At 49.8% G+C, this 14,903-nt stretch overlaps 1 protein-coding gene and 1 long non-coding RNA gene across 3 annotated transcripts; one reads left to right on the top strand and one right to left on the bottom strand.

The window, feature by feature from the left end:
• Positions 1-3,448: 3,448 nt before the first annotated feature.
• Positions 3,449-13,740, top strand: LOC104698273 (alpha-fetoprotein). The gene is made up of 16 exons (XM_039550742.1): positions 3,449-4,563; positions 6,004-6,247; positions 6,560-6,686; positions 7,022-7,082; positions 7,264-7,399; positions 7,585-7,787; positions 8,294-8,441; positions 8,831-8,928; positions 9,247-9,376; positions 9,673-9,887; positions 10,033-10,165; positions 10,751-10,848; positions 11,145-11,283; positions 11,507-11,730; positions 12,031-12,163; positions 12,798-13,740. The coding sequence occupies exons 2-16, from the start codon at positions 6,044-6,046 to the stop codon at positions 12,840-12,842; spliced, it is 2,094 nt and encodes a 697-aa protein (XP_039406676.1). The 5' UTR covers positions 3,449-4,563; positions 6,004-6,043; the 3' UTR covers positions 12,843-13,740.
• Positions 4,525-10,995, bottom strand: LOC109143223. Of its 2 annotated transcripts, XR_005601729.1 has the most exons (5): positions 10,876-10,995; positions 10,648-10,759; positions 9,256-9,581; positions 8,304-8,489; positions 4,525-5,321 (listed from the first exon to the last, which is right to left on the bottom strand). It is a non-coding gene; the product is annotated as an uncharacterized LOC109143223 (long non-coding RNA). The 2 variants fall into 2 exon arrangements; XR_005601730.1 differs by having other exon boundaries at positions 8,304-9,401.
• Positions 13,741-14,903: the final 1,163 nt, after the last annotated feature.

Genomic DNA, 14,903 nt, shown 5'->3' with positions numbered 1-14,903 from the left:
CCGCCCCCCGTGGGTCACCACCCGCCCCGTGCTCCCCCCTTTTCCCTGCGGTGCTGCAGGGCCCGGGTCACCCCCCGAGCCCCCGACGGCCGCGGCTTTCCGGGCGAACAAGAGCCGCCGGGGCCTCTCAGAAGCCTGTCCCGGGCAGGCTGGGCCCGGGGCCGGTGGAGAGGCTTTGCCTCCTCTCCTTCCCCCCGCCTGCCCCTTCCCAGCCTGACGCGCAGTTTGGTGGCTCTGCCTCCCCCGGTGAGCCCGGCAGCAGGAACCGAGCTGTGCCGAGCCGGGCTGCCCGGGCAGGGCCCCTGGACAACGAGGCACAGCTTGCTGGGACACCGGGACCGTCAGGAAGCCTTTCCCCAGACTTACCGAATTTCACAGGAAGGACCGGCGGCTGCAAGCGCCCCGTCCTCCGGGAGAGCTCAGTCGGGGAAGGCCCATTCGGGGAGCTGTGCCGGGCAGCCTTCTCTGCAGCTTCCCACGGCCCCGAATCTCTGCGAGTACATCTGGAAAACACTGGTGCGGGTTCCAAGTTCCAGAGCACCGCCTGGCTCCCTTCTCTACCACGTCACGCTTTCCTGCGGGACAGGCCCCGGCCGGGGCAGCCCCGAAGCTCCCGGCACGGCCCCGGCACGGCCGCTCCTGCCATCCCCGGCCGGGAGCCGCAGGCCGGCACAGCCCCGAGGTGGGAGAGCTCGTACTCACGCCGGGCCCGAGCTCCGGAACGCCTCGTCCATCCCCGCACACGTCCCGAGGTCTCTCCGCGCGCACGGCGCTGCCGGGGGGCGCCAAACCGGCTCCCGGCACAGGAGCCCCAGCCCGGCCCCTTCGCCAGCGGCGGCTCCCCTGCCCCAAGCGGCAGCCCCGACCACCCGCCCGGGCAGCGTCCGGCTCCTCGCCACAGCCCGGACCCCGCCCCGGGAACCGCGGGAACCGCAGCTCCCGTCAGGGCCCCGCCGTCCCGCCGGGAAAAGGCCGCGCGCGGCGCACTGCGCATGCCCCGGGCGGGGCCTCGGTACCTGCCGCTCCGCCCCCGCCCGGCGCCCCGAGCGCAGCTGCGGCCCCTGCGGGACTGGCCCGCTACTGCGGGGAGCGCCCTGGAGCGCCCCTGGAGTGCCCCTAGAGCACCCCTATAGCGCCCCCGGAGCGCCGCTAGAGTGCCCCTGGAGTGCCCCTATAGCGCCCCTAGAGCGTCCCTATAGTGCCCCTGGAGCGCCCCTGGAGTGTCCCTAGAGCGCCCCTGGAGCACCCCTAGAGTGTCCCTAGAGTGCCCCTAGAGCGCTTGCTGCACCTGCTGTGAGGGACACTGAGTGTCCCGCCCCCAGCCCCGCGATGCTCCAGGAGCAGCTTTGGCAGAGCTGCCGTGCTCTGCGCCTGCCCTGACAGGCTCATGTTTCTTCTCTTTGCTCAGGAGGGGATCTGAGCCACAGAGGCTACTTGGTCCTGGTCAGGCAAACAATGACCCGCTCCATCGCAGACAGATTTCCCTCATGTGCGCTCCAGGCAGAGCACACCCCCTCCTTGCCGGCTGCTGGCAGGGCACGGTGGCCAGGAGGTGACACAAGAGCCAAGTTTGTGCCCTTGGTCCCTTAGGACAAATGTGGTGAGCACACGTTGCCCAGAGCAGCACTTGTGTAGCTGTGCTTTGGGACTTGCTGGCCGTGAGGGCTGCAGGGCCCAAAGGGCTGCTGTGGGCGAGGGCACTCCCTGCCGAATTCCAGCCCGTACTGAGGGCGGGATTCGCGCCGCCTCCAGCACCAGGCCGTCACCCGGCAAGGCGTTAAAGTGCCGGCAGCACTCGCCGCTCGCTCTTCTGAGACAGCACCGGCTCTTTCGCGCCGGGTTTGCTCTGCGCCGGTACCGCAGGGCGCGCAGGTTCCGCCCGCAGCGCAGCCCCGTGTCCGGCCGGAGCGCCGCAGCGGCGCCAGAGAGGCGCTGTCGGGGCTGTCTCTGCAGCACCGGCTCTGCTCGGCAGGGGGCGCTGTCGGCCTCGCACGGTCCAATTCCTCCCGGGGCTTTTGGCTGCAGGTTTTTGGAAGACACGATTTTGCTGGATCCCACTCCCATTGCTACAATCCATAGGCACTCATGTGTTTCCCTTGCACGTCACAGTGTCTTTCAGTTGGCATAAAGACAGACCTGTGCAGTCAAGCCGCAGCCCTTAAAGCAGCATCTCAAGCCTTAGCGTTGACACAGTTTTGAAAATCACTTCCCAAGAGCTCTTGGTCCCATGCTGATCAACATTGCTTCTATTCCCAGGACTCTCTTTTGGGCTGGGAATAGAAGCAGTGTTGATCAGCATGGGACCAAGAGCTTTCCACGGCTGATATTTGTTGCCCACCTGGGTTAGTTTCTAATGAACTGAACTTCCTTTTTCTCTTGTAGAGTCTGCGTTGAGAAGGAGAAGGACCAAGCACCATCTGCAGCCGTACCCAAGACTGGCACAAAGTGTTCTTGAACCACTTCAGCGTTCCCTGAAGAGGTAGGGAAGCCTCTCCCTGGTTCCCTGGAGCTTGTTTAATCTCTGCTGCCCGTGGGCAGAGAGAGCCAGTTCCCTGCCTTGCCCACAGGTGCTGAGCAAGCAGGTCACTGCAACCCAGGCTTGCCTCGTGCTGAGATAACGCGTTTGGACAGGCAGCCCCAGGGGTTCACTTGGCCAGGCCACCACGCCTCCGGGGGCCAGATAAGCCGAGGACAGGTTGTAAATGTCACCCTTTGTACTCTGTCATGTCCAGTTCAGTTGCAATCGGCCTGCGGTGGGATTTGGAACAGAGATAAAAGCAGGAGTGCCCTGCTTAGGAGGCTAAGGGGATGGCGAGTCAGAGAGCGTTTAAACTTGAGGGAATTTCTTTCTTCTTCCATCCCAGGTGTTGTAGGTTCATTTCATGCTCTTAAATGATCTGGCAGGTAGGGTTTGCCTCCCAAAAAAGGGCACGCGGTGTCGGTAACAAGCACATACGCAGCAGCCTCTACAGACATCGCTCCTTTAAAGCTTTCACATTCGAAACTGGGCTGCAGATTCCCCTCCCAATAGCCAGAGCCCCCCAGGATCAATTATTAATTCCTTCCTCCTTCTTAGAGGGTAATAACGACGTCGTTCCAGACTCTCCAGAAAGACATTCATTGCACGAGCACAGAAAGCAGAAGAGCCTCTCCTCACCTGAGGCAGGACAAGGCTGTATTCAAGGAAACCGTTTCACTGTGGTGTGAAGGGAAGCATCCTACAGCACAGAAGCAGACACCCAGTTCTCTTGCTCGAGGCCTGCTGGCACCAACACCACTCTCTGAACTAGACTGGGGCTTCAGCTCCCAAACAGAGGGGTCAGTCCTCCAAGTCCAAAGCAGGGATCAATTTTCTCTATTTTTGTACTATCAAAATGTTTGTTACAGAAGAGGTGGCCTCTGAGGCAGCCCATAGGTCCTAGAGTTACTGGAATGCTTCTTTTTCTACTCCGTGGGATAAGTGTGTTTTGCTTTTGCCGTGGCTCTGGAATTAAAAGGCAGAGAAGGAGTAGGGCAGGGTGGAAATGTGAGTAGGGAAACTCACAGGGTACAACTCTGTCCTCATGTCTCAGGGGTGACCAAATTGCACTTCAGAGAGAACCTGGACATCCCACACAGACGAGTCCTCCTGGGACACTTGGCAGGTGATTCCCAACACTGGGACCACGCCAAGCACCCGCTGCACTTCCCCCCCCACGTGCCAGTGGCACGCAACGCGTATCCAACACGTCCTCGCGAGCCCGGAGGCAGCCGGGATGGAGGGAAGCGCTGCCGGAAAAGCAGTGAGGAAGGAAAGGTGTTGCGTTCCCAGCCCCGTGGCTCGGAGGAGCCGCGGGACGGCGGGATTTGCTGCCGGCTGTACGGCAGCGCGGAGCTGCGGGGGCCTGGGCGCGCTGCCGTGGTACTGCCAGAGGTTATCCTGTCCCCTGTGCCAGCACGCTCACACCACCTCAGGGGACAATCCCAGGACAAGGACTCCAGGAAAAGCCGTCACGTTCCAGCAGAACGACAGACCACACAGAGCACCTCAGAGTGACTGAAAACAAGGGAGAAAACAGACATGGACGGACTTTTTTGTTCCCCGAGGTGAAAAGAATTGGAGTGGGATTCTTTTGAGCGAGATAATTATGGTCTGGATTACACCCTGTGCAGCTTTTCAACGTCCCCCAGCCAAAGGATGGCTGGGGAACAAGAGAATTGCCAAAAATTGCCTGGTTTGCATGAAACAAGTCACACTCTGTGTGGATAGTCCATACATTTATAAAGCCTTTTAAAACCATCAGGCTCTGGACTACAGGTAGAGTCAGAAAAGAGGTTAAGAGATGCACTTTTGGCAAAATACATCCACTCAGGAAATCATCTCCAGGTCCAACAGAAGTTCCTAAGCGATTCTGATACAACTGGTTGCTGGCAGGGGCTGAAAAGAGCAATTCCTGCCATCAGACTCCCCAGCACAGCCAAGGAATCACAGAATCAGCAGCAGCAATGAAGTGGACAACTTGGATTTCCTTCCTGCATTGCCTCCAGGCCTCACACTCCAGAAAGGATTTGTTGAGTAGACAGGTAACGAGCTTTTATCCACCACATCCCTGCCACACCTTGGGTTTTGAGGCACAGATTCTGCGAGTGTCACGCTGCCCCGAGTGATCTGAAGGGAAAACCTTCCCTCTCTCCAGAAGCTCCCAAGGAGACGCTGGAAGCCAAGCAGAAACCCCTGCTTGTCTCAGTGAGCCTCGAGCTGTTACACTCCAGCCGAAGGAGTGGATTAGGCTGGATCTGAGCCAAACTGCCACAGAATGCACAGTAAATTCCCTGTATTCCAGCAAGAGGAGCTGAGCACTGTTCCAGCTCAGAGCACATGCAATCCCATTCACACCTGTACAGGAAGGCAGAGAACTGGTGTTGATTTTTGAGCTAAATATTTGCAGAAAAGGCTCAAATGTGTTGTATGAAAGTGAGTTTTCTTAGGCAATCTGCAATTACCTATTTGAATCACATGGAAAAGCTGAAATGGTTTTGGCTTTCCATGGAAAATTCACATATTCAACCACAAAGCAATTCCTGGAAGATGAGGAGGACAGGAATCAGGTTTTGCAATGGAAGCTGAACAAAGCAAACCTGCAAAAATGAACCAGACTTTCTTTGTAGCCTTTTTAGCATGGAAAACAATACTTATCTCCTTTGATTTTCAAATCCCTGCATTGCAACTTGTTGGTCTTCCTTAGCAGGGAATTACTCCTCATTTTCCAAGAGATCGCTTCTGTAAATTTAAACCAAGCACTCAGCCAGGGATGTTGGTTTCACAGGGCCATAAAAGAGCACTAAAACAAGACATATTCCAAAACACATGTTCAGATAAAGTCCAGCCACCTTCCTTTCATTACATTTCCATGTAAAAACACAAACATGAACCATGTTTTCTTTAAAAAATGATGACAACTCTAAATGAGGACTAAGCTCTCCGTTGGATCTCATTCCTAGTGCTGGCCACACTCCTTTCCAGTTAAATACTTCACACACATTTCCCTCCTGCAAGTGAGTGTTCACTGAACACAGCCCAGTTGCCATCCCAAGAGTGGCAAGGGTTTTCCAAGAAAAGTGAAAAGCAGTTACCCATCCTGCTGAGCATGGAAAGAGGCACTGGAGACACTGAATTTAAAGGATTCAAATGAATGCCCCATTCCTGGCAGTGTCCAAGGCCAGGCTGGATGGGGCTTGGAGCAACCTTGTCTAGTGGGAGGTGTCCCTGCCCTTGGCAGGGGGTTTGAATGAGATGAGATTTAAGGCCCCTTCCAACCCATACCAGCCTGACATTCTGTGATGATCATGCATGTGGAAATAGTCTTTGCCCATCTACCTCTGTGTTAACAATACCTGCAGCTCTTCAAAGAACTTCTATCTCCAAAAATTTGTCTTTTTATCTCCCTGATGCTTACAGCATACATTTTTTAAAAAATCAGTAAAATACCTGTAATAACTGGAATTTTTCCCCTCATTCTACAGTTTTGGAGTTGATTTTGTTCCAAGCTTTGTAGACATTTTGATGGTAATTATCAATGCTGCAAAAATGTGCGTGGGGTACCTCATTCAGCCTTTCCCCATGACTCTTTGGGAGCTGGGAGCAGGAGAGAGCTTATACAGCAAGGAGGAGTGCAGAAATAACAGGATAACAGCTGAACTTGGGATTTTCCAGTCACTGATCGGTTCCAAAGTCGCCTTCTGCACAGCAATCACCTTTGAGCAATTTGTAAGTACATGAGTTCAGTGTGCACAACAAAAAGCCCAAGGAGTGTTTAAACTTCTGGTGTGAGGTGTGATAAGGAGAAAATGCCTATTTGTCTAAATTTTATGGGGGAAAAAAAAAATTTTCAAGGTCCTTCCTTTGCAATAACATGGCCAGTTCATCATCCTGAGCAAATAATGGCATGTCTAATTATTGTGGGAATATTCCCAAAGGGTTAATGTGAAATCTGACAGTAAAAGGGTTTTGATTAACCAGGAATCATTTGGGGGAGGATAAAAGTAACTCTTTCCCCTTAATTCTTTCTGCCTTTCACAGATAAAGCAAGCTCACCCCAAGTCCCTGCCAAAATCTGACAGAATGAATTGGAGAACAATCCTTTACGCTGTTTTATTGGTGAGCCTTACAGTAGCCAAAGCCCTGCCTAGAACTTCTCGGGATGTAGGTAAGGATCTCTCATCTTTTTTCTCTATTTCTTGTTTAACACTGCTGGCTGACTCGGCCCACGTGGCTCTCTGGTGGCTCACTTAGCCACAGTTGGATGTGGGGATTTTCTTAAGGGATAAAGGTATACAGCAAAACTCTCCCTGGAAAAATCTGGTGTGATCAACCTCTTAAGTCCATGAGAATCTCTGTGGTATGCAGGACGGGCAGGGATTACTGAGACGGAGTGCATGGAAGGGAAATTTTCCCTGCCTACTGACACTTGAGCTACGAAATAAAAAGGTATTTAATGAAGCATTTAGTAAACATTTTTACTGAAATCATCTTGTTTTTCAGAGGGAAAAACAAGCATTGGTCAACGTTTTTCTCAGCTGCACGAAAACAACTTTAAAGCCATGTAAGTTGTCCAGGTAAAGCAGATTTGCTGCCACTGCACAACCTTGTCATTGGGAACGAGTGCACCAAGCCCGATGTTGGCCGGGATGATACAAATCCTGTCACTGCCTCTCACCTGCAAGGCCCATAACGAGTTGTTAGGAGGCCAGGAGCAGATCTAATGGAGCGTGTTCCTCCCGCAGTGCCCTGATCATGTTTGCCCAGTACGTGCCAGGAGGGACGTTCAGGAGAGCAGCCGGGATGGCCGAGCGGGTCACAGACCTGGCCAGAAGCTGTGCGGCGGCAGCCAGGGACAGCCCCGACTGCCTGAAGCCTCTGGTAAGCTCAGTCATGTTTCCAGTGTGGTAAACCTTCCCAGAAGTGACTTGTCATTGCAGAGCCCTGGCACGAGTTTTTCCAGAGGCGTGAATCCATTACTCTGAGACGTGACCTCCCCACGTGTGCAGGTTTGGTTTGTGGACTCTTTCTCCCATCTATAAAGGTGAACTTCTAATTTTTCACAGGACAGGATTTTCTTTGATACAATATGCCAGGAGAAAAACCTTCCCAGGATTGCTGACTGCTGTGCTAAAGAGGATTCTGAAAGAAATGACTGCTTCCTCTCCCTGAAAAATTTCTCACAAGGCTTCATCCCTCCTTTGCAAAGGCCAGATGCCGAAGCTGCCTGCAGAAACTACTCACAGCATCAGCAACCATTAACAGCATAGTGAGTAATAAATCCTAGATTGGATGCATGGATGTGACAGTTTGGGCTGGAGGCAGAAAATGCAGCAGCAACCACAAAGTCCAGCCTAAGAGTCTCTCTCATACTAATGTTTCTTCCTAATGTGAATTACTTGTGCAATTTGTCCAGCTGTAATTGCCATTCTGTGAGGCCTGTTGTGCCACCTGCTGCTTTGGTTTTATCTCCAAGCGACATTATTCTGGCCCAGTTTATTGTAGTCTGTGTAAAGAACTCACCTGAAACCAAGGGCTTCCCTTTAGTCATTAAAAGCCAAGCAGGAGCTGTGCTGCCTCTAAGCCAGAACTGGCAGGATTTGAGACTTAAATTCCCAGGAAAACATCAGCCTCATCAAAATTTCATGAGACAAACCCACACTGTGCAACTGTTTGATATGTCAGGAAAACAATATCTTAAGTAGCCTTCATCCTTTTGTTACTTTTATAATTTTAGTATCAACTGAAACTAAAGCTGTTTTTCTCTGGTTTCAGTTTTACTTACGAAGTTTCCAGAAAGCATCCCTTCCTGCCTGCCCCAACAATCCTGTCAGTCGCTCTCCGGTATGAGGAGATGATGAAGAGGTGCTGCGGAGGTGCGGAAGGCCCCTCTCGGCACCTGGAGGAATGCTTCCAGACACAGGTACTCCATCACAGGGGTTTCGGTTACTGATGTGCAACTACGCAAACACTGAGAGACAAATACCAGCATTTCTTTCTCAACATCTGAGCCTGATACTGGAATTTACCTTGCTAAGCACAAACCAAAATCAGACTGCCCTGGAGCTCCTTGGTGACCATTTCCTCCCCTGTGCTAAAAGCACTGAACTCTTGTCTGAAGGGTTCTGCTTTCTTTTCACAGAGCACTTAATAAATGCTGGTGACTAAACAGCAAGCACAACAGTTGCTTGCAACTCGTACAGCATTTTACTTCCACTGTTAAAAAAAAAATTAAATACTGTCACCACTGTAGTTTCAATGTGAACTACTGTATTTTCTTCCACATTCATGGCTGCATTTTCTTTCTATCAGACACCGAAGGTGGTGAAGCCAGTAAGAGAAAATGCCCTGAGGCAGGAACACACATGTGGAATCCTGAAGAAGTTTGGAGAAAGGACCTTAAAGGCTCTGTGAGTTTTCCCCATGTTTGTTATTATTTAGGAATAAAGCTGTGAGTGCCTCCTCAGTGACTCTGAAGTACCAGCCCTGTCCTTTTTGTGTGCAGGTCACCATCTAATAAGGAAGACAGATTAGGAATTCAGATTTGTGTGTGGCAGCATCGCCATTTCCTTACAAACTGCCATGAGATTCCAAAAATCTAATCCCAAGTCTGAACCAATCACATCTCTCTGTGACAAAAGTTAGACAACGTCTCCACACAGAAATGATGATGGCTAGCACAATCTCCCACTTCAAATATAAACAATAATTACTTTCCTTCCCTGTAGGAAACTTACCCAGATAAGCCAGAAATTCCCCAAAGCTGATTTTGTCACTGTTCACAAACTTGTGATGGACGTGGCTGACATGCACAAGGACTGCTGCCGCGGAGACATGCTGGACTGCATGCAGGACAGGGTAAAGCCCTTCCATCGTTGTGTGGCTGCAGAAATTTAATGCTTTTGTTGTTACTGTTTCCAGATTTTTTTTCCTCCTCTGCTGTATGGATTGCTCTGCCAAACTGGAATTTAACTCTTCGGTCTAATAGTGTGGTTGATTTTCCCAACTGGCTTTTCTCGCCATGAAGCCATTAAAAAGTGCATAAAAATCACCTTCTCTGTCTCTAAAATGGAGATAAAAATACTGATTTAAAAAAAAAAAAAGAAAAAGACCACAGTCTGGTAAAATTTCCTTCTTTTCTTTTCTGTTGACAGGAAGACATTCTGCAGTATGTCTGCAGCAACCAGCACATCCTGTCCAGTAAGATCCAGCAGTGCTGTGAACAGCCCCTGTTACAAAGGAGTGAATGCATCATTCATGTGGAAAATGATGACAAACCTGCAGACCTGTCCCCCCACGTCAGGGAGTTTATTGAAGACAAAGGAATATGTGAACGTTTTGCCCAGGAAAAAGACACACACTTAGCCAGGTAGCACAAGGCTTCCTCTGTGAAATTGTCCCCGTTCCATCAGACAAACCTACGCTGAAATGTCCCTGCTGTCCTTCCCATCCCCGGCCTCCCAAGGGCAGTGGTTTTGGCTTCTCCCTAATTCCTGATCTTCCCCATACTGCAGGTTTCTGTATGAATACTCCAGGAGACACCCCGAATTTTCTGCCCAGATGCTTTTAAGGATTGGCAAAGGCTACGAGGACCTGCTACAGGAGTGCTGCATGCCTGGGGCTCCCAGCGGCTGCCTCAGCAGAGGGGTGGGTGCTAGTGGGCCCTGGGGCTCCTCGCAGCACGTGGAGGGGGTCAGACATGTCACCCCATCACTAAAAAGGCAGTATCCCTGCTCCAGGGCCACAGCTCAGCAAATACTGCAAGGTCTGACTGATTCCCAAATGGGAAAAGCACCAACAGAGCCTTCAGTTGTGAAGCAATTTAACATGGATGGATGGAGGGAAAGGGATGGAGCTAACACTACCACTTCTTTTGTCCCTGCTCCCTTTCGAGTTCCTGACCAATGCCAGCTCCCCCTCCCAAATGTAAGAAGCACTTACGGTTATTGTCTGAGATCAGGACAGTGGCCTTACAACACCTGAAATCAGAAGCTGCCCTGTGTCTTAGACCTGGCCCTCCAGCAGCCACACAAAATTCAGTAGGTGGTGGCAATTGGAGGTGGACATTTACCACAGACAGTTTACAGGGGTTTCAGACAGAAATGGCATTAAAAACAGGTGGTCCATACCAGGTGAGAGGCAGCTGGAGATACTCAGGCCTGATCAGGAGGCAGTAGGACATCCTGCATTCCCCCGATGCAATGACTCCTCAAATTCACTTATTTTTTTCAGGAGGAAGAACTGAGGAAACATATTTACGAAACAGAAAGTGTCATGAAGACAAGCTGCGACATTTACAATGAGAAAGGAGATTACTATTTCCAAAACGAGTATTACTGTTTCCTATGCTTCCTTACCCTGCTCCGGCTGGGCACAGTCCAGGCTGGAGTAACGCCGCGCGGGTCTCACAGGCCAGGCTAAAGGCACTGCTGAAACATTTGGCTGCACACAAACAGGGCAGTCTTACAGCTGCCCACCTGGGCTTAGAAACTCAAGGCTCAGTCCTGTCCTTGTGCTAAGGAGTGTTCCATGGGGCTGGGCTGGAACATCCCATGGGGAAGGCAGAGGCTGCTCACTGCTGCCTGGTGAAACAAGAACACCAGTATCACAAAATCTGTCATTTCAGGCTCCTCATGAGCTTCACCAAGAAGATGCCTCAGCTGACATCTGCAGAGCTGATCAAATTCACCAAGGAAATGACAACCATCGGCTCCAAATGCTGCCAGGTGGGCCAGGACAAGCTGCTGCCTTGTGCTGAGGAAAATGTGAGTATTATCCTTTGGTTCTGGATCTTACTTGTTGCAAAAAATCAGAGCCATTTCTGCACCGACATAAGCCAGCATTAAGTACAGTAAAGTATTCTCTATCTTACACACAAGCTTTAAATTCCTTTTACCCTAACTTCACTGTGAGCATTGTGTGTTTCCGTGATTTTTGAAAATGAAAAATTCATGTTGTAACATTGTTTTTTTCATTCTCTTGATAAAGCTGGATCTCGTGCTTGGGGAAATCTGTAGGAGACACCTGGCTGACCCCATAAATCCTGGAGTTTGCCGCTGCTGCAGCAGCTCCTATGCCTTCAGGAGGCCGTGCATAGGAAAACTGGAGGTTGATGAGAGTTATGTGCCCTTGGCCTTGACTCCAGGGCTATTTGCTTTCCATGGAGACTTGTGCACCACGGAAGAGGAAAAGTTACAGCACAGGAAGCAGGAGTAAGACATGATGGTTTGCTGTTACCCCTGGCACTGCTTGCCTTCCTCTTGCCCAGCGTCCTGCCTTCTTTCTTCTCTGGAACACTCCAAAACCAGACAATGATGTTTCATTTCAAAGGGGAAGAGGGCCAGCTTTGCTCCCTGGCAGAAATCCACATCTGGGTGGTGACTAAGGACGAAGAGCTGTGGGAAGGCAATGGGTGGGAACAGAATGGGGTGGGGGGCTGCTGGCCTGGCGTGGAGGGCAGTTCCGTGAGCACGTGCTTCCCTCCCAGTTCCCAGAGCTCTGCTCTCCTGCAGGATGCTCATCACCCTCCTCAAATACAAGCCCCAGATCAGTCCAGAGCAGTTGGGCTCCATCACGGCCGCCTTCAGTGCCATGAGGGAACAGTGCTGCGGAGAGGCAAACCCTGAGGCCTGCTTCCTGAAAGAGGTATTGCTTCTGTTTCCAGCCAAAGTTCCTCTGCAGCAGGGAGGGAAAGGGTACATCCACATTTTAGATCAAAGCATTTTCCCTGTTTATCCTCCTGCCTCTGTTTCCCTCTTGCCTTGCCCCCGCTGTTTCAGCCCGCCGAACTTCATACCCCAAAACTGCTTTGGTTCCTCTTTACCCTGCAGTAAATCCGCTTTTCCCTACTTCTCTCATGTCCCTCCCTTTACTGTATTCCTTAACGGAGCTTTAACAAACCATCCCTGACCCTTTGTTATCTTTTTTCCCAAGTTTTGGCTTAAAATTATAAAATGGAAAGAATTCTCTTATGCATAAAAAATGTTTCACCTCTGGATATATCTGAACAGCACATCTGCAAAGGATTCTACTGTCTCTTCCTACCAGAACTGTATTTTGGTATTTTTCTGACCAATACCAAATCTAAGGCCACCTCAGCTGAACAGAAAACCAGTGTGCATTCACAGTGATGAATGTGTCTGTGCTCTGCACACAGTGTTGTGTACACCTTGCCAAGGTCATAGGACAGGACCTGCCGTTAGCACCGCACTGAACATATCACAAGCGTATCAATCACCCTCCTGACACTATTGCTCCCAGTGATTTTCCTTTTTTCCAGGGTCCAGAACTCATCAAAAGGAGTGAGAAAATGCTGTCGGCGTAAGGAGCTGCACAGTTCATGGGAAGGTCCTCGCTGGACAAGTGACATGAACTGCACAGGGAGCATGTAAACCAAACCAAGTGACAAAAAGCCACATTTAGTACACAGAGAGGCTGAATCCTCATAAGGAAATCCACTGAAACAATCAGCTAAGTGATGGAAATTCAAGGTTTGGCTGTGGCCACCATCTTCTGGTATGCAATGTAATTTTATTACCCCAAATAGTCACAGACCGAAACAAAGAAAGGCATTTAAAATCCTAAGCTTATGAAGTGTAAGTGCAAATGAGATCAAATTAGAGAAAATCTGCCTGTAGCCACTTATAAATTACTTTTCAATCACTGAATAATTATTTTTGTAATGCTGGCCTTGAACTACAGCATATAAACTCACCAATATGGCCTGCTCTGGCTTGTTGTAATGTTGCCTTTAAACAGAGAAAGATTATCTTGGGCACCCCAAGTAAGGTGACAAAGAAAAAAAAAGTTAAGTAAAATGTCACAGAAAGGACAGGACAGGGACTGCTGAAGCACCTGGTCAGCAGGGAAATGTACAAATTCAGACAGGATACAGATGGTAATCACTGTTTCTGTGATTAATGGCTTGGGGTCCAAACTTGAGTGACCCCCATTTCCTCTGTCACCTGTGTGTCCTTGCTGTGTTTCCTTGAATGTCCCATAATACTTTGGAATAAATTCTTCTCCTGCTCTTGTCTGTGTCAGAAATGGTTCATTTAGACCACACAGCACCCACAAAGAACCAAGCCCACAATAGTCACAGCATGATTTCACTCACCCTAAAATCCTGGCCAATGGCATTAGGTCTGTGTCCTGTCCCAGAGTTGGCTCCCAGCAGTTTTCAGTCCCAATTCAGCAAGACAAGGGAAATGAAAAGGATTCAAGTCTTGAACATCAGATGGTGGCAAGATGGCTTATTTTGGGAAGAGTGGACATATCCAGGGGATTGGAGAACCTGCTTGGAAACACCTCTTTTCCACATGGGCTGTGCAAGAAATTATTTAATATTCCAGTACTTACACTTGGATGCACACTCTGCTGCTTCAAGGAACTTTCATTTACAGCTGGAAGGCAACTGTCATTTAATCCCTACCTCTGAACTGTGAATTATGTTCATTTCTGCCCTCTGTACTCCCTTGCCCCTAATATTTTTCCTAGGCAGGATTATGAACTGCTTTCAAATAACACACTTGCTCCAACCTGAGGAGCTTCAATCAGCACCTTGACCTTTATTTTCTGAATTCACATCCCAGTAACGTGATTTTGGGCAGTGTAAAGTTTTACAATTTGATTTACTCCACATAATTTCTAGGCCGCATGTTCTGCACATTCCTTTCCTCCCTCACAAGTATTTCTTACCTGCATAAGACAAAGGCAGCTGAGGTTAAGTCACAGATATGAAGTAAAAACAACAAATTACTGCAGGAGGACAGTTAACTGTGCACAGATTTATTTTATTTACATCTCTATAATTTGAGCTCTAATATTCAACACAACTCAGCCAGACAGGACCTGACAGTTGGCTGCTGCGCCGGGCGTGGGGCTGGGCTGGACCCAAACTGCATCCATGGGGAGGCCATGAGCCCAATCCTCTGTGGCTGTGACATGCAGCCTCTCACTAAGCACTTCTCAATTCCCTTTCAAACAGAAAACATAGGCAGGAAGACAACCATTTATTCCAACTACAAAAACCACTGAGATGCCTTTCAGGACCCAACAGTGTCTAGTGTGTTTAGTCAGAGTTCTTACTTTGCAGTTCATTAGGTATTTCAGGGATAAATTCCCTGTCATTGCAAAGAGCTGCGCAGCTCCTAAGTGGGAGGGTTTCCAGTTATGTTTTTCTAACAGTAGCTCAAAGCTTAGGCAGTTTCAGCATCCACCAGCCTGAAGCCAGTGGATTTCAGGCATCTTGCATGGATATTTTATAACTTAAGTGAAAATTCTACCTGCAGTCTTAAATACATAAATATCTTCTGCCACTTGGCTCTACTGAAAAGCTTTCTGCTAATATAATTCAGTATTTCTCTAATAGAGGGATAACTATATA

Source organism: Corvus cornix, chromosome 4 (genome assembly GCF_000738735.6).
Source record: "Corvus cornix cornix isolate S_Up_H32 chromosome 4, ASM73873v5, whole genome shotgun sequence".
NCBI lineage: Eukaryota > Metazoa > Chordata > Aves > Passeriformes > Corvidae > Corvus > Corvus cornix.
The sequence above is the reverse complement of the archived record's forward strand: the minus strand, read 5'-3'. Positions and strand labels throughout refer to the sequence as shown.

Bases quoted from the DNA above. Each gene is read 5' to 3' on its own strand.
- LOC104698273 (XM_039550742.1), top strand. From the start codon at position 6,044: ATGGTAATTATCAATGCTGCAAAAATGTGCGTGGGGTACCTCATTCAG. The intron at 7,400-7,584 runs GTAAGCTCAGTC...AATTTTTCACAG, and splicing joins CCGACTGCCTGAAGCCTCTG to GACAGGATTTTCTTTGATAC. The intron at 9,377-9,672 runs GTAAAGCCCTTC...TTCTGTTGACAG, and splicing joins TGGACTGCATGCAGGACAGG to GAAGACATTCTGCAGTATGT.